Here is a 19,411-nt window from a genome sequence, read left to right as displayed (position 1 = left end):
TTTAAGTTGTTTCTTATACTCACCAAGGCTGCATTTATTCCATCAAAAAAAAACAAAAAAAACTACTATTGTGAAATATTATTACAATTTATAATAACTGTTTTGTAATTTAATTATTTAATTAATAATTATGTATTTTTTTTCCTGTGATGGTAACAGCCATTACTCTAGACTCAGTGTCACATGATCCTTCAGAAATCATTCTAATATGCAGATTTGGTGCTCAAGTAAAATTTCTTATAATTATTAATGTTTAAAACTGCTTTAATGTTCTTGTGGATACTGAAATACATTTCTTTCAGGATTCTTTGAAAAATAGAAAGTTCACATGAACAGCATTTACAGTATTTGAAATAGAAATCATTTGTACCATTACTGTTTTGATTAATTTTCCGAATTCTTGCTGAATTAAAGTATTAATTTCTTTAAAAATGACTGACCTTAAACTTTTGAACAGTAGTGTATATATAGAATGTGAGCCATTATTCATTCAGCTGAAGCTCAGATTCAGATTCACCTGAGGTTCATAGAATAGCCTCAAAAGTAACCCTGGCTGCAGCTTTACATAATCCTGTTCTAATGGACCTACTTTTCTCTCCTCTACAACACTCTCCTCTGCATTGCAGTTGTTCCTCACTCATGCTGTCTAATTACACTCTTTGATGTTTCAGCCAACGAGTGTGTGCGTGTCTGTGTGTGCGCCCACAAATGAGTCATTTATAGGGCTTTGCACGTCTTTATTTTTCCTAAACCTATTTTTCATATCACATCTCAGTTATCTACTTAGCAGTGTCACACAATTTATCATGTCATATAAGTTGTTATCATCCTAAATTTTGATAACTTTTCTTTGTTCCTCCTTTGGGGCCCATATAAATCAGTCGGTTCTCCGGCAGTCTGATCACTGCTGGTGTGTTTTTTCTTTGTGACTGATTTAGATGCTCAACTCCCTGAATATTCCTGAAGCAGCCGTGTTTCCTGTGAAAATCAAAGCCAGCACACATGTTGGGATGTTAGATTATTAATGGTATGACCCCTACCTGCGCACGTCGCCTGAGGGGTACTGTTAAATCAGAAAACAGCCACAATCATTAGCGAAGGGAGTGAACCTCTTTTCCACTGCACCTCTGTAGCATTCTAGTGCAGACAATCGGATATAATAGCCTTAATCCAGCAACTTTTCTGCTTCCATGGAAGATTATTCACTAAGATTTGAATAAGGTTGCAGTGCTTGAAATAGGCCAGTGTATTCACAGTGAGCACCGCTGTAGCACCAGCTTCACAGTGTCTTCAAAGACGACAGCTGGTGGTTATGGAAACCGTTCCAAAACGTAAATCTGTTCTAGAGTGAGAAATCAATGGACAATAATACATTATGAGTGAGCAGCTTCAAAAAAGATCAAATCAATGAAGTCAAAAAATGACATAGTGTTCATCTGCTGCATTGATTTGCGGTATATACGTGTATATATGTTTTTCAGGTATTGCCAAAAGCACAGAAGCTTTTATGCAGAACAACTAATGTGCTTCTTGGCCAGAGGAGAGCTGGCCCTCTGACTGAGCCTGGTTTCTCCCTAGGTTTTTTTCACCTGTTGGAGTTTTGGTTCTTTGCCATTGTCGCCTTGCTCAGTTGGGGCTTAAAATATTATTGACTTGACTGCACTGATACTATTAGTTGAGAACTAAACTTGGACTAAATTGAGCTGGATAATAACACTATTGTCTTCTTTAGAGCTGCTTTACAGCGGAACTGAATTTGTTTCATAATTTATTAACTTTGCAACATCAAAACTGTTATTGAACTGACATGAGCTGAATAATGACACTATCGTCTTCTTTAAAGCTGCTTGAAAGTTGTATTGAGTTTGTTTCATAACTGATGAATTTTGCAACATTGACACTTATTGAACAAAATTAAATCAACCTTGAACTAAACTGGGCTGAATAATGGCCATTTTGAATTCTTTAGAGCTGCTTTATCGAATTTGTTTCATAACAGATGAACTTTGAAACATTAACACTGTTGTTATGCTAAACTGAATCAACATCGAACTGACTTGAGCTAATGACACTATTGTCTTCTGTAGAGCTGCTTTATGGATGAAATTGAACAGGTTTCATAACTGATGAATTTTGCAGAATTCACACTGCTATTTTCTGTATTACTTTGAAGCTGTTTTAAAACTATAAATGTGACAACTTGCTTTTGCCTTTAAAAGGCTCATAATTAAATATATGTGTAATAATTTAGTTCTGTTTATCTCTGGCATGTAACCAATTTATAATTAATGGCAAATGTATACACGAATTGATTTTTGCAGTCGTTTCACCTGGTTTTCTTCTCCAACATATGCAGGCCCAGCTTATAGCACAGTCCATTGGTCAGGCATTCAGCGTGGCCTACCAGGAATTCCTCCGAGCCAATGGAATCAACCCAGAGGACCTGAGCCAGAAAGAGTACAGCGACATCATCAACACACAGGAGATGTACAATGATGACCTCATCCACTTCTCAAACTCTGACAACTGCAAAGAGGTCAGCAGCCAGACTCTTTCTTCTCTATTAAGTGTTCTCTTTGTGTTAGAACACAGCTGACCCAGCACACTGATGCTTTTCTGCTCAAATACAAGTGGGATTACTAGAAAGCAGTGGACAGTGATGACGGACAGGAGCACTTTCATTGTTGAAAAAAAAAAAACGCATACCACAAAAACCACTTGTAATATTTGAGCTAGTTTTTAAAGCAACTGTTGAACTTAGGTGACCAAAAATGAAAATTGTCACCATTTATTCACTATCCAAACCTGTATGAATTACTTTCTTCTGCTGAACCCAAAAGAAGATATTTTGAAGAATGTTGTTTCTGGTCCCCTTTTGACCTCCATAGTTTTTTTTCTCCCCGTACTATAAAATATTGGGAACAGTAAATGTTTGATTACTTACATTCTTCAAAATATCTTTATTTATGTTAAACAGAAGAAGAAAAAAAAACATACAAGTTGGAAACAACATGAAGGTGAGTAAATGATGACAGAATTTTCAACTATCCCTTTAAATGTTTTGCTTATATAAAGTATTTAACATAGTGTTGTGTGTTTATAGTCAGTGGAGACTGGTGTGAAAGCACAGATGTCACTTAATAGAAACATGTGTAGTCAGATCATTGTGTTTATCTTCAATGTTGAAATTATAGGAAATGCTCCAGCATGCAAAATGGTAAATTAAATGCTCAAAAAAGATTTATAATTTCTCTCTGAGCTCAAATGCTGTCAGTCACGTAAATCACAGTTTGTTATTGACAGTTTGTTGCAAAGTCCCGCCCACTGAGAGCTCACCCAATTGTCATATTAAAAAGCCGGTCTTCCAGATGGGACACAATTACAGTGATTTAAATCCCAATGTCCAATAAATCACCAAATGCTTCTCTAATGCAAATAGTGCTCATGGATTCCCAGTTAAGCACAACATCTGAGCAGGATGATGAAAATGATGTGCACACAGATTCATTAAACCAGATGATGAGCAGCATGATAGTAATATACGCTGAATACTCTTGTTCAGCAAGGATGCATTATATTGACAATAAAGACTTTTCTTATTTCAAAGAAATCCTTAAAAAATATATCACCATTTCCACAAACATATTAAGCAGCACAAGAGTTTTCAATAATAATAAATGTTTCTTGAGCACCAAATCAGCATATTAGAATGATTTCTGAAGGATCATGTGACACTGAAGACTGGAGTAATGACTGTTGAAAATTTTCCATCACAGGAATACATTACATTTTTAAATATATGAAAAAAGAAAACTGCTATAATAATGTTTTACAAAATTTGTTTTCGCCATATTTTTGATTAAACAAATGCAGTCTCCGTGAGCATAAGAGACCTAAATATTTAAAAAAATCTAGATTATTTGAACATTATGTCACTGCCATACTTTATTCAAATTTTACAGAAAACCATACTTTGCTATCTAGCAATGACCATGGACCAGCGCACCAAATATCTGAATTTTGAATTTCCAAGGCTGTTCTCTATGACACATACAGCAGAGGTGGAGGTTGTGCTATTTTGAACCCCCCTGCTGTCAGTCTCATGTTATCAACTGAGTAAATTGTTTCTTTAATTGCTTTGTTCTTTTATGGCCTTTTATTGGCAATCAATCCCAATCCCTTGCCTATGCCTTACTCTCTATATCGCTCTCCTCCCACAGTTGCAGCTGGAGAAGCAGAAGGGGAGATTCTGGGCATAGTTATTGTGGAGTCTGGCTGGGGCTCCATTCTGCCCACCGTCATCTTGGCCAACATGATGAATGGAGGCCCAGCCGCCCGTTCTGGGAAGCTCAGCATCGGTGACCAGATCATGTCAATCAACAACACCAGCCTGGTGGGGCTTCCTCTCGCCACCTGTCAGGGAATCATCAAGGTGTGCAGAGGGGTTGGGCTGTCACAGTGCGCAGTGGGCTGAATCTTGGCTCGGCCATGAATCCATCTGTGTTATTCTGAGTAGCTGGTTATTAAGGGTCTGTGGTTTAGGGCTGCTAAGCCACCACAGTGCAATCAATAAAGTGCTTGCAAAAGCAATGCAGTCTTGATTTTCTATTGTTATGATCCCAATGTAATAATACAGTGCAGGTGTGATCGCGTTGAGTAATATAATCACATGTATGTTTTGTATATCTCCATCAGGGCCTGAAAAATCAGGTGCAGGTGAAGCTAAACATTGTGAGCTGCCCTCCTGTAACCACAGTTCTCATTAAGAGACCAGACCTCAAATACCAGCTGGGTTTTAGTGTGCAGAATGGCATTGTGAGTATGGAGAAACAGGAAGTCTGAAATAAAGTATTGAAATCTAATTGTTACTATTCAGTCCAACTTTTGTTTTGTGCTCCTCAGATCTGTAGTCTAATGCGAGGAGGGATTGCAGAGAGAGGAGGCGTGCGGGTTGGTCATCGTATTATTGAGATAAACGGCCAAAGTGTTGTGGCCACGGCACATGAGAAAATCGTCCAGGCTCTCTCCAATTCTGTCGGCGAGGTAAGCCCTATATAATACAGTATACTCTACCATTCCAAAGTTTGACCTTTTTTTTTAATGTTTATGAAAGAAGTCTTATATGGGTGCATTATATTTATATATCTGTTTTCTATTTTAATATATATATATATATATTAAAATGTTATTTATTCCTGTAATGGCAAAGCTGAATTTTTAGTAGCCATTACTCCAGTCTTGAGTGTAACATGAACCTTCAGAAATCAAAATCTTTATTTGGTTGTGTTATGAGCATTTGCAGCACCTGCTGTCAATCTGATGAAGACGTTTTCTTGATTTGCTGGTGCTTTCTCTATTTGCATGTGTTTTCTGAAGTTGCAGCGCGTTGAGCTCTCTCGGCCACTGTACTGTTTAGTAAAAAAAGATCTTTCTTTGTTCTGTAACAGATCCACATGAAGACTATGCCAGCTGCCATGTTTAGACTCTTAACTGGTCAGGAGACTCCTATGTATATATGATCTGAGGTGGACTTCAGCTGAGATACACAACTCTGGGCACTGGGAAATGTCTGAATGCAGCAGTCACCTTTCTCCTTTTATCTTCACCAAAAATAACTCCCATCACTCTTGCTGTCTGCTAACGTTACTTAAGAGATATGGTGTGTCATTACTGCATAGTGTGGATTCTTTTTGATTTGTCACGTCTGCTCTTGGGTGTGTGCATAGTCAGATGAAAATGGAGTCGATGCATCTCAAGTCCTTTCTACATAATGAAAGGGGGGCTTTGTACATTTGATTTTGATGCTACTCTTTATTTAATTTATTTACAATTACATACATGTGGACATTGTTGGAGAGATGCAAGTTTGTTTTGTAAATATGTAATCGTTATATCAATATCAGAAAGGAATGGAAAAGCCAGAGTGAGAAGTCCAGACAGGTGAAGCCCAAAACATCAAGTGACCATTCCAGAATGTTTGTTTCTGTTATGACTTTTTTTTTTATTTTTATAAACGTAATATATTGGATATTATGCTTGATCCAGTTGTCATTGAATTTTACATCTATACAAATTAAATGCACATCGACTCAGTACACGTCCCTTACATAAAGTAACTGAACTTACTGCAGCAAATGTGGCAAATAATTATGTGGCATGACACTTTTTAAATATGCTCAATAACTACATACATGATACATACTCCAGACTCATCGTACAGTGAACTTTGCGAGACTGACTAATATCAGCAGGGACTTTATCAACAAAGGAAAATTGTTTCACATCGCCAGCCTTCATTAATGGATAAATGTCATCTAGTGGGCATTAAAGACTGAGCAAATTTTGAGAGTAGTTTTTTACATACAAGCAAGCAAATCTTTTGTAAAATGCCATATGTAAACAATTTCTGGACTTCTCCCATGCTGTAATAATCAAAACATTCTCTTGCCATGCTGTAAATGAAGTTTGTTTCAAACACAAAAGTTTATTTTTTACGTGTGCTTTTTTGTGTATGCCCAGCTGCAACTCATTCGAGTCAGTGGTGAATGTAATAGTGTTGTTAATAGTGCGTCCACTTCCTTAAGCAGTATTAGAATGTCTGTACATAAACGTTTTCCTTGTTTAGTACTGTGTCCATGTAGGAATCACTGTTAGTCCCATTGTATCTTTGTGAGGCTTTGGCCTTGGGAAAATAAGACACTGTGACCAAAAGCCTTACCGTTGCGTAAGAAAGCTTTTGAAAATTGTAATAAAAAAAGAGACATGAAACAGCTAATAATACATGAACATGAATACCTGTCTGCATGCATCTTAAAATGACACTATGGCAAAATAACAATAAAGTGTAATATAAGCCCTTCATGTTGTTTTACCTTTGATTCCCTGGTCATTCTGGTTGGTTTATTTGGGAACTAAAGAATAGCTTGAAGCCCGAGTGGGTCATACAACCTGGAAGCTTGAGTCAAAATCCATGCCAACTGCTTCTAACAGTGGCCAGCTTCCAAAACTTTAAAATAGCTCCCTCGCCACATATTATGGACCTAATAAGCACAGATTTGAGTCTTACAGTTGGAAATCAGTTCAGCCAGCTCACATTTCTCAGACATAGTCATGGAAAGAATAAGAAGAAAAAAACACCCAATAATGAAACTCCTTTATCTGATCTTGGGAGAGATTAGAGGGACAGGCTTTATAGCAAGAGAGGTTATTCATTACGAGTGTGTGTGAGATCAACAATCATTCTCCAATTTTGAAGATCACTGCTCCCCCTAGAGGTTATTAAGATACACTACAACCTTTTTCATAAACATTGAAGAATCAAATAAGGGAACAAAAACACATAAGCATGATTAAAACATAATCAAAGAGTTATATACTGTGCTTAATGGTTACTTCAAGTATGAGATATCATTTGTAAAGATTAGCCGTTTATAAACAAGATTAACATTAGTAAACTCTAAACATGTCCAGCCATTATTAGAGGATAATATTAAAAACTCAAAAGAGTGTTTCATTTTAATACTGTTAATGATTCTATAATGACAAAAGGTTTGATTTGGACTATATTTTAATCATGTAAAATTCTAAGATGCTAAATTGCTGTATTTCTGAGACGCATCTCACGGATTCTGGTCATTCTTGTCACATTTTAATATGACCTTAACCCCAAGCCCTTGGCGTGACATCTCAAAGGCCTGCACAGCCTGCTCCAGCGGGAAACGGTGGGTGACCAGGGGCTTGATGTTCACCTTCTTAGACGCCAACATAGAAATGGCCACCGGCCAGCTGGAGTAACCGTAAGGGATCATGGGCAAAAGTGTAAAAAGTATTATGCATACATTTTTTCATCTTTTGATCTACTCAAATCAGTAGTATGTGAATTCCCAGACTTACGTGTTACGGTAGCGGAACACACCTCTGATGTCAACTTCTCTGAGAGCTGCATTGAGAAGAGGTACAGTGGTCATGTCAGCACCAAACCCAACCGGGACCACCGCTCCTCCAGAACGAGTAGCCTAGACAAAACCACCATCATCAGCACAAAAACAAGGTCCGAGTATCAGATTTCAATACATCTCAGTACTCTGCATAAACAAAGGTTTAAAAGGTAAAAACAGAATAAAGCATAACCTGTGTTACATATAAAGGTTTAATCATGTTTTCCAGTATAATGAATAAAATTTAATGTAATTAAACTAACATAGATGGCTGTTTGAATGCTGCTCTGCACTCCAGTGCATTCTATGCTGATTTCAGGCATGCAACCCAGCATTCCCTCCACTTTTTTGGCCATCTCCTTTGGTTCGTCCTCTTTCTTCACAGGAAGCAGGAAGTCTGCCCCGATTTCTTTAGCCTTGGCAAGCCGATCAGAGGATAGATCTAAAATAAATAAACACATTATAAGTCCAATTTATACACATATAAATCCCTTTCACATAACACTGGATACAAGACTTACCGCTTATTATTACTTGTGAAGCACCCATGGCTTTGGCTGCCAATAAAGACACCAGCCCAATTGGACCTATGTTGATAAAAACAAACACCTATATCCCAAAAGTCATGACACAGAGATGACATTCTGAAAATAATGCATACTATCATTGATTTTAAATTAACAAGCACCAACTGTTTTACCATCCTGACACACTAAGTAGCCAATCAGTGTAATGATCTCTGACTTCATGGCCATTGCAGCCATGAAGTCAGAGGTCATTACACTGATTGGCTAGTTAATGTGTAACAGTTGCACAAACATGTGTAATCATTACAGGAGACTTACCTGCACCGCAGACAAACACTGAGCTTCCAAGAGTGACTCCTGCCCGCCTGCAAGCATGAATGCCCACTGACAAGGGTTCGATCAGGGCTCCCTCCTCAAAGGTCAAGTTATCAGGAAGCCTGCACACACACAGCCACATATACGATTAAAATGCATAGAATTAAAGTCCCATGGACTCTCTCATTATATCATTTATCTAGTAATATCTAGTGATCTGACTTGTAGCAGAAGTTTGCATTGTGTTTGTAGTATCTGCAGAGAGTTCCATCGTCTGGAGGAGAGGAACAGAAGAAAACACTGGGAGACAGATTGTAGTGTCCAGATTTAAAGAACTCATCTACTTCTCGTGGAACTCCAGGCTCAACGGCAACTCTGTCTCCTGTTGAGTACAAAAATGAAAGCAGAAAAAGTACATTTTGTACGGTTATTCTAAGCGTAATTGTTTACAACAGAGAGAACTAACCTTCTTTGAGGTGCGTCACAGCAGAGCCCACTTTCACCACACGACCAGAGGCTTCATGTCCCAAAACCATGGGCTGTTTCACCACAAAGTCCCCGATGCGGCCGTTCAGCCACATGTGCACATCTGATCCACAAATGCCCACAGAATGCATCTGAAGTAACAACTCTTTAATAAAGATCCAGCAAATATGAATAAATTAACATGAATGTTTAAATGCTCATCATTACACTGTATTCGGAAACATATAGTGACTAATCTCTATACCATTTGGTCCTGGTTCCGGAATGGGACGCTGTTCCTATTAAAATTAAAGAAAAGTCTGCAATTATAAACTGCAACTAGAATCAGAATTCAAATCTTCAGCTGAAATTCATTCAAAATCATACCAGTCTGAGATCTCCTTTAGAGTGCACGACCACAGAGAGGTTGTCTTTGTCCATTTTATTCACTCATACATGCATCCGTTCAAATAATTTGGTTCCGTACGGATCACGAGCGCGTTCACTCACGCGCACTCACGCGACGTTCTGCCATCGCATTTCTTCCTGTTGCTCAAAACTGCGCGCCGGACAAAACGCGGTTTGTGCAAACACCTGAAAAATTCTGTGCATTTCAGCAGTGCCCTTGATATAATGATATTAAAAAATAAAATAAACCTAAATGAGGAGTAAATGAAAGTTATTCACTGGTTTAGATGACCAGTTGTGATATAATGGATTCAATTTACATAGATAGCAAATACAGGAAAAATATACGTAATGAAGTAGAACTTATATTATACTTAAAGTTACTACTCAAACAATCTCAAGTATCCTTGTATCATAAATCTTTGGTAAAGCAGAGCTTCATTATTTGTAAACAAGTTTAAGGTAAGTAAATTGTAAAAATGACCAGCTATTATTATAGCATTATATTAAAAACTGCACTCTGACAATGTTACATGAAATTGCATTTTAATACTCTTCATGATAAAATAATAACAAAATGTTTGTTTATAAACACTTTAATAATGTAAAATGCTACATATTCATTAAGTTATAATACAACTGGAATTATAAACAATTAGATCCACTGTGAAGAAGTATCACTTAATTCCTATGACTGTTGTACCTGAGGTTACTCGCAAAATTAGCTGGATCAAACAAATTTATTCAAGCCACTGTTGCTAGGCAGTAATCAGGTGTGGGTCCATGAGAGTAGATCTCATGGGTTTTGGTCATTCTTGTCACATTTTAACATGACTTTAACCCCTAGTCCCTGGCGGGTGGTTTCAAAGGCCTCCACAGCCTGCTCCAGTGAGAAACGGTGGGTGACCAGGGGCTTGACGTTCACCTTCTTAGACGCCAACATAGAAATGGCCACCGGCCAGCTGGAAAAAACAATGCAGGAACATTAATAAAAGTGTGCGGTCATATGCGAATCCCAAGCCCAAGTGATCCTACTTACGTATTACAGTAGCGGAATACACCTCTGATGTCAACTTCTCTGACAGCTGCATTGAGAAGAGGTACAGTGGTCATCTCTGTACCAAGCCCAACCAGCACCACCACTCCTCCCGAACGGGTCGCCTAGACAAAACCACCATCAGCACAAAATAAGGCTAGCAGTAAGACTTTATTTTTGTCTTAAACTAACATAGATGGCTGTTTGAATGCTGCTCTGCACTCCAGTGCATTCTATGCTGATTTGAGGCATGCGACCCAGCATTCCCTCCACTTTTTTGGCCATCTCCTTTGGTTCGTCCTCTTTCTTCACATGAAGCAGGAAATCTGCCCCGATCTCTTTAGCCTTGGCAAGCCGATCAGAACACAAATCTACAAGTACAGATAAAAAGATAGATGTTATATGTGCTTTTTATACATATAAAATCCTCTTTTGATACATATATACACATTACCGCTTATTATTACTTGTGAAGCACCCATGGCTTTGGCCGCCAACAAAGATACCAGCCCAATTGGTCCTATGTTGATAAAAACAAACACACATGTAGTCTATTTTAGCTATAACCAGTCACACATCCCAAAAGTCATGTTATACAGATCAGATGTGATATTAGCTGAATAAGCAACAACTCTTTTGCAGTCCTGGCACGCTATAGAAAAGTGGCAGTGGCCAAGAAGTCAGAGGTCATTACACTGATTGGCTAGTTAATGTGTAACCGTTGCATAAATATCAATCATTAGAGAAGACTGACCTGCACCACAGACAAACACTGAGCTTCCAAGAGTGACTCCTGCCCGCCTGCAAGCATGAATGCCCACTGACAAGGGTTCAATCAGGGCTCCCTCCTCATAGGTCACATTATCGGGAAGCCTGCACACACACACACAGCCATATACATGATTATTATGCAAAAAAAAAATGAAAGTGCTATGGACACTCTCTCATTATATAAATCATTCAGCAATAGCGATCTAACTTGTAGCAGAAGTTTGCATTGTGTTTGTAGTATCTGCATAGGTTTCCATCATCTGGAGGAGTGGCACAGAAGAATATGCTGGGAGACAGATTGTAGTGTCCAGATTTAAAGAACTCATCTACTTCACGAGGAACTCCAGGCTCAACGGCAACTCTGTCCCCTGTTGAATACAAAAAAATGAAAGGAAAACTCCCTTAACCTGAATTTAACTGACATAATATTAAAATAATAATATTAAAACCTAAGCCAAATCCAGAGAGAACTAACCTGCTCTGAGGTGCGTCACAGCAGAGCCCACTTTCACCACACGACCAGAGGCTTCATGTCCCAAAACCATGGGCTGTTTCACCACAAAGTCCCCGATGCGGCCGTTCTGCCAATAGTGCACGTCTGATCCACAGATGCCCACAGAATGCATCTGAATTAACACCTCTTCAAAAAAGAAGCCCGAAAAATAATTAAGAAATATGAATATTAAACTATTAATCATCATTACCATGCATTTGTAAATATTACTTAGAAACAAATCTATACCATTTGGTCCTGGTTCTGGAATGGGACGCTGTTCCTGTTAAAATGCAGAAAAATCTCAAATGCAAGCAGAGTTCAAGGGTTGCAAAAATCTTATGCACCCAAAATGCATAAAATGACATAACGTTACCAATCTGAGATCTCCTTTAGCTTGCAGGACCACGGTGAGGTTGTCTTTATCCATTTTATTCACTTAAACACGTACAGACCAAACTCCAGAACACCCATGTACTCAGGGATCATGCCCGCTTTCTTTCACATATGCACTGATGTCCCTCACGGACATCCCACTTCTTCCTGTTCTCCGGTAGGTTATTCAAGAACATCAAAACTGCGCTCTGCGCAGTCTGTGCAAAAACAAACAGAGAACTGCAATAGGGGCTGGCTAGAAAAACTACTTTCTGCAGTTTAGCATTGTCCTTAAAGAATAAACAAATTAAAAATAACTGTAAAATATCCTCGCTTCTAACCTTTGTGTTGTCCAACGAATTTTCTTGCGTTAATTTAAAGACCGATGAATATCACCATGCCGGAAGTTGTATGTAACCATGGTGATGGTGACGAGTCCAGCTTCTTTATTCAATACCGCCTGTATTTCTGATATATCGTGTTTTTATTCAATGAGATAAAATGAACGGGGATGCTATGGTACTGGAATGTCTTAACAAACAACAGGAGAGTCTGAACATGAGTCATCGGGGTCTAGTTGTTTTGCCACCTGGTGTTTCGAGACTTGTTACATTGAAAAAACTCTTTCTCAACAACAATCAGCTCATTTTACCACCAGACGAGGTAAGCCATATCCTCAAACATACTGTGTTTTACAAAGTAGATACTCAAAAAACACAAATTGAATTATTCATTTTGCACACATCATATATAATAATGTCTAACATTATTGTTTACTGTAAGCAGAAATCATGTCTAAAACAGTGTTTGCATTCCCTGTAAGATTCTGCATCTGGAAAAGCTTGAAGAACTGATACTGGATAGAAACCAGTTTACCATGCTTCCTTGCAACATTGGATCACTGAAAAACCTGACTTACCTGGGTGTAAACCACAACCCATTAGCTGTTCTCCCGGAAGCAATAGGTGACCTGAGGCAACTGAGAGAGCTCTGGGCTGTAGGATGCAGTCTTGTCTCTATACCATCATCTATTGGTAAACTTAGAGGGCTAGAGAAACTTGGGCTCCATAATAACAAAATTACACACCTGCCATCACAATTTGGGGGCCTCAACAATTTGCAATGGCTAAACTTGGCTGATAATAAACTTCAGGACGTCCCAGAAGATGTTAATCACTTAGAGTCACTGGTCTTCGTGAACCTGGACAAGAACTGTTTTACACACATCCCTACAGCACTGACAGGTTAGAAACTTTCCATTTAATTAAATGACTATTTATGGCATGAATGTATGTGAAAAGAGTTTCAAAAGAACAAGAAGCCGCTGTACCTTTGATCTGTCACTTTGCTCTCGTTAGACATATGGTTAATGTTTATAGGACTAATAGTTACTCTTTCACTGTCATTATTATGCTAATTGTTATTAGGTATAAATCTGTTTGTTTCCATTAGTGCTCATGTGGAATGCTTCGTGTTCTGTTAATTTCGTTATCGTACCTATTTCCAGATATGGCAAATCTGCAGATCCTGTCTGTTAAATTTAACAGCATCAGATCGCTGGAAGATTACTTAATCCCTGGTTTCAGCAAACTTATAAAACTTGACCTGAGAGAAAATCCTTTAATGGACAGACCACCTCATTGGAAGGTAATTAACCATCAACAGAAAATAAACAGGGACACAGTTTTGTTTTGAAGTGTGTCGCTTTAATGATATTACTACTGTTATTCTCTGTAACCTGACATATCACCTTTGTTCACATACAGGGATTGGATTTTATATTGCTGGGAAAAGTTTGATACGCTGAGGAAGATTCATATGAGATGAGTAGGAACTGAAAATAAGCATCCATTTGCATTAAATATGTTTGTCAAAGAAACGTATAAACAAAGACAATCCACTTCTTACGTGAAGCATATTATATTACATTTCTTTGTGACAGTGACGAGGTGTCACGTCATTAGATCTTGAAACGTTATGGCCATGGAGGGAGGGATGAAAATCATAAAGTTCCCCTGAATACTTCTTCATTTGGTCAATATGAACATATCCTGCAAAAGAGACAGAACAATACACGTGAAAACATGTGAATTATGGGTCAAAGTGCTATGGTGTCAGTTTTGTTTCTTAATTAAATACCTGAGATCATGTTGTTTACAGGATACTTCCACATCTCGCTACAAGAACACACTTTGTTCGGCGATGCAACAGTCTCGTAATCATCCTGGCTAATAGATAACATGAAGATAACATGAGGTTAAACCATGCTTTTATGAAGATAAAGTGCTGTGGTAATGAAAATAATATTTAGACCTCATTTGTATAGTAAACAGAGCAATATTAAAGATTATGTGTTTAAAAATGAAAATTCGCTACAATAAATGTATGCATTCTGCCAATAACTATAAAGGATTAAAACATAGTAAAACAAAAAAAATGAGTTAATGCATACCTGTTCTTCTCTCTCACTGGTTGATGTTCAGTCTCATCAGACAGACTGTCTTCAGACACTTCAGTATATATCTGATCTTCACACATCACCTTTAATAGATTGAGAAGCTAACAAATGACAGAGAGGAATAACTGGACACTGGATTATCAGACGACATGTTCTCCTACCTGTTCATCGGTTTCCCAAATGAACCTTCCGATCAGTGCTCTCATTTCTAAAGAGAAGAATTGGAACAGTAATTAGGCATTCACTATTTTTAAATGTAAAAACTACTGATCCTTTACATTGGAACATGTCACTAAAAATAATGACAATGTTTATGGTTTACCGTTCTGGACAGAGTCGGGGGGCAGAACATAGTGGCCAATAGGCACAGATGTTACACTCTGGCGGGGTTTACATGCTGACAGGAAGTTGCTGTGGAAAACAGTTGCCCTGTTTTTTACATAATCCTCACTTTCATATATCCTAAAACATAAAAAGAAATTAGGTGACCTTTTGTGGCAAAAGTTTTCAGGCATTTCAATGGTTTTGGGTATAGAAGATTTAGATTAAGTGTCTATAGGCTGGTTTCTTTAGTATTGATGACCAAATCACCCCAAAACAAGAATTGTACTGTAAACTAAACACCTTTTAGTGTCTTCAGAAGACGCATCAGCACTGAAGATGTAATCTGCCGTTTTCCAGGAAGAAAGAGCTCCCCCTTCTGAAACTATAAATATAAACTATATAATATATAAACAGATATAAAATGACATTCCCAAATATTCATTAACAGTGTCTTTATCACTTTACGTGAGTTGTATTAATAGCATATAGCCGAATACTCATCTCACCCCAGAAGTTGGTTACCCCCTTTCCAACACTGTCGGAGAACCATGCCGTTTTGCCTTTAAACATGCTTATGCTGAGGTGTTTGTCACTTCAGTTTGTACAGAAACGATTTGAATGCCTTGATGCTGCAATTATCCTTCAATTACACACCAAATGTTGACTGTGTTAGCTGCTTATTTTTTAGCTATGTTCATATACCAGTTCTCATTGTTATTCAAGACATAAATCATTAAAGAATTCCGGAAACAAACACGTGAATAGTAACGGAGAAAAGTTAGGAAAATTAACACGGAAAAATCATAACGGACAAGCGTAACTATAAATACGATATAGCTCACACATTGCCTCAGGCCTGAACGAGCAATGTCCGATTCTTAAATGAATCGTTCTTTTGAGTCGAATCTTTTCACTGAATCTGTTAAACCCATAGACACAAGGGCGTAACCATGGTATAGATATTGGGGGGGTCCAAATGTGATCATTATTAATGTAAAAATGTAATAGCTGTATGTACCTGCAAACATTTTAGAGCAGAAAGCTGCCAGGGCCCACGTGATGACTTAACCACTGAATCATTTTTAATCGTTTATTTATGAAATGAGTCGGACTTTGCATCATCGTTATTTACATACGGTTTGCTGTTAATTCACGAAATACTGAAGTACTACTAATATTACAGTTAATAGCACATTACAGCAATAAAAACATAATGTTGTTGTTGTCGTTAACAGAAATGATTCCTTGGAGTTTTGAGGCGTCATACTGAAATCCGACAAATAGAAAGAAAAAGAAAGATGTTCTTCATAATTTTTGCTTTTGTGTGTCACAAATGTCCAATAAAATATACCGTTGTTTTGTCGTGTTTGAAGATTGCAGGAGAACTCTAGTACACTGAGAACTGAATTAGAATAAAGTAGTGTAATACATGCTGCTGCCCACCAGATGGTGCCAGAACGGCGTGCTTTAAGAGAGAGGAGTCCGTAGTCAGGCCGCTGACGGAAGGAAAAGCAAGAATGTTTCTGCCCTCTAATCAACCGGAGCTGATTCAGCCTCATGGGTACAACTGTTGATGAAGTTGCGTTTGTTATTCGTCGTGTTTGGCTGTGCAGTTTGGTACTTAATTCACGTACATGTCAGGTATGATTTAGGCAAGTTGAGGTTCTTTGTGCTTATTTCCCATGTGTCTGCTATTGACAGTGGCTGACAGTTTATGTTAGTACACGTGATTTTACTAAAGTTAAACACATTTATTCTGTTCACTCAGGTGATTGCTAAATAATATCCGTCATATCTTGACAGCTAGTTTTTTCATACTGTCACTTTATGACATGGCCAAAGTATAGGCTACAGAGCCAAAGTGGCCTCTATATCTCCATTTGTATCCACAGCTCAGAGAGAAAGATGGTATCTGACCTTGTGAAGACTATTTGTAAAAATGTGGTGATGTTGCCCCATAAATCAAAAATGAAACTTCACCTCAAGACTGCATTAATCACCATGACTTTCATTGAAAACAAATGCATGCTCTTCTTTTTGAGAAAGTGGTTTTATTGATTTTGTGGTGATCTAAACATGTTTTCAGGAACACAACATTAGGATTACAGTTATGCTAATCTTGCTTTTGTTGAAGAGATTGTGGAAGTGTCTGTCATTATATGCTTATGAAGTTTGTGCACAGATCAGTAATTTATATGGAGTTGGCCACTGTTGGCACAGCTAAAGCTAAATTGCTTCCTGTTTTAAGCAGACAGTACTGTCATGTAGTCTTGTGTTTTATGTTTCCAGAAGACCATTAAAAAAGAACAACACTGTGCAGTAGTTGGATAATGTGATAATTGTGGATTCCTGCTGAGATGAAATCCTTCTGTCACAAAGGTTACAATAGGTTCACCACAAATAAAATCGTTTTAAATGTACACATAAATGCGTCTCGGCACCCTCGTGACTGACACAGTAGAGAAGAAATTGTTGAATAAAGTCGTTATTTTTGTTTTCTTCAGGATTCTTTCAAAGTTTAAAAGAACAACATTTATTTGAAATGTATATATTTTGTAACAACTCTTGTGTTGAAGTCTCTACTGTCACTGTTGGTCAATTTAATGCATTCTTGCTGAATAGAACTATTAATTTTTCCTATATTGCTGACCCTAAACTTATGCATGCAATATTTTATCTAAGGATCAGAATATATATAATATTATTAGTATTTAATCCTGATATAGATTACTATACAATGATACTAAGATGCTATTTAAATCTCTCAAACTATAAAAATCTGTGTTTTCATTCATTATCTAAAAAAGCATCTTAAATAAATGTAAAAGGCTTAAAATCAGTGAGCAGCTGAAGATGCAGTAAGATTTCAAACTGATTTGCCTCACTATAGTGACAGCAATTACAAATACTCTGCATATTCTGTAAATGTGTTAGATTAAATCTGTCAAAGGACAAACTATCCCAATTATATCTGCATTTTATGGTTCAGTGTTCATGTTTTTTTGTGATAATATTTCCACAAACTGCATTATTTTAAGAGATGGGCCATCAGCATCATCGTCTTTTACATTTTTTTCTGCCAGAAAGTGCAGACAGTATAATCTTTTTTCATATTTAGCGTGTACTTAAGAGATATTTTTTTTATTATAGTGACATAACATTATAGTTTAATGTAGCAGCTTTAAACATAATAAGGCATAATCTAGAAAGCCATTACTTAGATTTGCAAGTCTATTCTTGGCTAAGAGGGGTAAACTGAAGTACACCCATCAGAGAGGACATAGACTTTAAAGCAGAACTACTTTCTTTTCTTTTCATTGACTGACAGAACCCTGACAGCAAAATCTAAAATTAGAGTGAGGATGATAAAAAAAAAATCACATCTACTAAAATATAACTTCATAACCCTGGTACACTTTAATTTTCAGCTTTGGTGAAGCTGTGGGGGTTTGGAACAGGAAACAAACTTTTGCAAGAGGTACAAAGAACATTTTGCTGAGGCTATGCATAAAACATTACAAGCATATACAACAGGACAGACAGAGAGATTTACAGATGTGCTGAATTTAAACAGAATTCAGCTTGCAGGATATGGCAGCTATGTTTCTCCTCATTCTGTTTATATGGAGAGATGAATAGTTGAAGATTCTGGAATAACAAATGTTGTTATGAATGTAGTGATCTCATTAATGTTTTCGGTCACACTTCATATTAGGTGGCCTTAACTACTATGTACTTGCATCAAAAAATAAGCACAATGTACTTATTGTGGTCATATTGTATTGCAAAACACTTTTGCTGGTATTGAGGTGGGATACGGGTAAGGTTAGGGACAGGTTTGGTGGTATGGGTAGGTTTAAGGGTGGGTTAAGGTGTAAGGGATGGGTCAACAGCATAATTATAAATGTAATTACAGAAATTAATTACAGATGTAACTACATATAGGTATTTTTAAAATTATAGGTACAATGTAAAAACATGTATGTACACAATAAGTGCATTGCACCAAATGATTAATTTAAATGTAAGTACACAGTTGTTAAGGCCACCTAATATAAAGTGGGACCATGTTTTCTTCTTTTTTGTTGTTTTGCTGATGTAAGCAAGTCATCATTATAACGTGGCATACTGCACATCATGATACGTACAATAGGTTCGAAAAGTAAAACAGAATTTGTCAGAATTAATACATACGTTTTCTAGCTTTTTTTTCTAACAGTAGCATTGAATGAATGAATGAATGAATGAGGCATTTATATAGCGCTTTATTGTGTATTGCAATACACCCAAAGCGCTTTACAA

General features: G+C 37.3%; 5 protein-coding genes across 7 annotated transcripts in view; 2 read left to right on the top strand and 3 right to left on the bottom strand.

Moving 5' to 3' along the window:
- Positions 1–6,859, top strand: part of apba2b (amyloid beta (A4) precursor protein-binding, family A, member 2b) — an 87,688-nt gene extending 80,829 nt beyond the window's left edge. Inside the window, 6 exon segments of the mRNA XM_058782081.1 lie at positions 2,357–2,536; positions 4,221–4,233; positions 4,236–4,432; positions 4,696–4,815; positions 4,903–5,043; positions 5,448–6,859. Of these exon segments, the coding sequence (XP_058638064.1) occupies positions 2,357–2,536; positions 4,221–4,233; positions 4,236–4,432; positions 4,696–4,815; positions 4,903–5,043; positions 5,448–5,519 (723 nt within the window). The 3' untranslated portion in view covers positions 5,520–6,859.
- On the bottom strand, positions 5,549–10,079 carry LOC131544093 (sorbitol dehydrogenase-like). Of its 3 annotated transcripts, none has more exons than XM_058782084.1 (9): positions 9,632–10,079; positions 9,510–9,543; positions 9,246–9,368; positions 9,002–9,161; positions 8,783–8,901; positions 8,459–8,524; positions 8,201–8,379; positions 7,894–8,015; positions 5,549–7,785 (listed from the first exon to the last, which is right to left on the bottom strand). In XM_058782084.1, exons 1-9 carry the CDS (start codon positions 9,683–9,685, stop codon positions 7,620–7,622), a joined length of 1,023 nt encoding a protein of 340 aa, XP_058638067.1. In that variant the 5' UTR covers positions 9,686–10,079; the 3' UTR covers positions 5,549–7,619. The 3 variants fall into 3 exon arrangements, with proteins under 3 accessions (XP_058638067.1, XP_058638066.1, XP_058638068.1); XM_058782083.1 differs by having other exon boundaries at positions 5,550–7,785; positions 9,246–9,410; XM_058782085.1 differs by having other exon boundaries at positions 5,551–7,785; positions 9,246–9,396.
- A 153-nt stretch (positions 10,080–10,232) lies between these two features.
- On the bottom strand, positions 10,233–12,485 carry LOC131544092 (sorbitol dehydrogenase-like). Its single transcript, XM_058782082.1, has 9 exons — positions 12,329–12,485; positions 12,202–12,235; positions 11,935–12,099; positions 11,668–11,827; positions 11,443–11,561; positions 11,143–11,208; positions 10,881–11,059; positions 10,692–10,813; positions 10,233–10,614 (listed from the first exon to the last, which is right to left on the bottom strand). Exons 1-9 carry the CDS (start codon positions 12,380–12,382, stop codon positions 10,449–10,451), a joined length of 1,065 nt encoding a protein of 354 aa, XP_058638065.1. The 5' UTR covers positions 12,383–12,485; the 3' UTR covers positions 10,233–10,448.
- Positions 12,486–12,620: 135 nt separating this feature from the next.
- Positions 12,621–14,228, top strand: si:dkey-1h4.4 (uncharacterized). The gene is made up of 4 exons (XM_058782086.1): positions 12,621–12,990; positions 13,151–13,571; positions 13,835–13,974; positions 14,094–14,228. Exons 1-4 carry the CDS (start codon positions 12,829–12,831, stop codon positions 14,124–14,126), a joined length of 756 nt encoding a protein of 251 aa, XP_058638069.1. The 5' UTR covers positions 12,621–12,828; the 3' UTR covers positions 14,127–14,228.
- Positions 14,229–14,247: 19 nt separating this feature from the next.
- On the bottom strand, positions 14,248–16,038 carry terb2 (telomere repeat binding bouquet formation protein 2). Its single transcript, XM_058782087.1, has 7 exons — positions 15,616–16,038; positions 15,410–15,491; positions 15,108–15,247; positions 14,947–14,993; positions 14,780–14,868; positions 14,467–14,555; positions 14,248–14,378 (listed from the first exon to the last, which is right to left on the bottom strand). Exons 1-7 carry the CDS (start codon positions 15,677–15,679, stop codon positions 14,251–14,253), a joined length of 639 nt encoding a protein of 212 aa, XP_058638070.1. The 5' UTR covers positions 15,680–16,038; the 3' UTR covers positions 14,248–14,250.
- Positions 16,039–19,411: the final 3,373 nt, after the last annotated feature.

Source organism: Onychostoma macrolepis, chromosome 07 (genome assembly GCF_012432095.1).
Source record: "Onychostoma macrolepis isolate SWU-2019 chromosome 07, ASM1243209v1, whole genome shotgun sequence".
NCBI lineage: Eukaryota > Metazoa > Chordata > Actinopteri > Cypriniformes > Cyprinidae > Onychostoma > Onychostoma macrolepis.
Note: the sequence above shows the minus strand (reverse complement) of the source record. Positions and strands in the feature narration are given on the sequence as shown.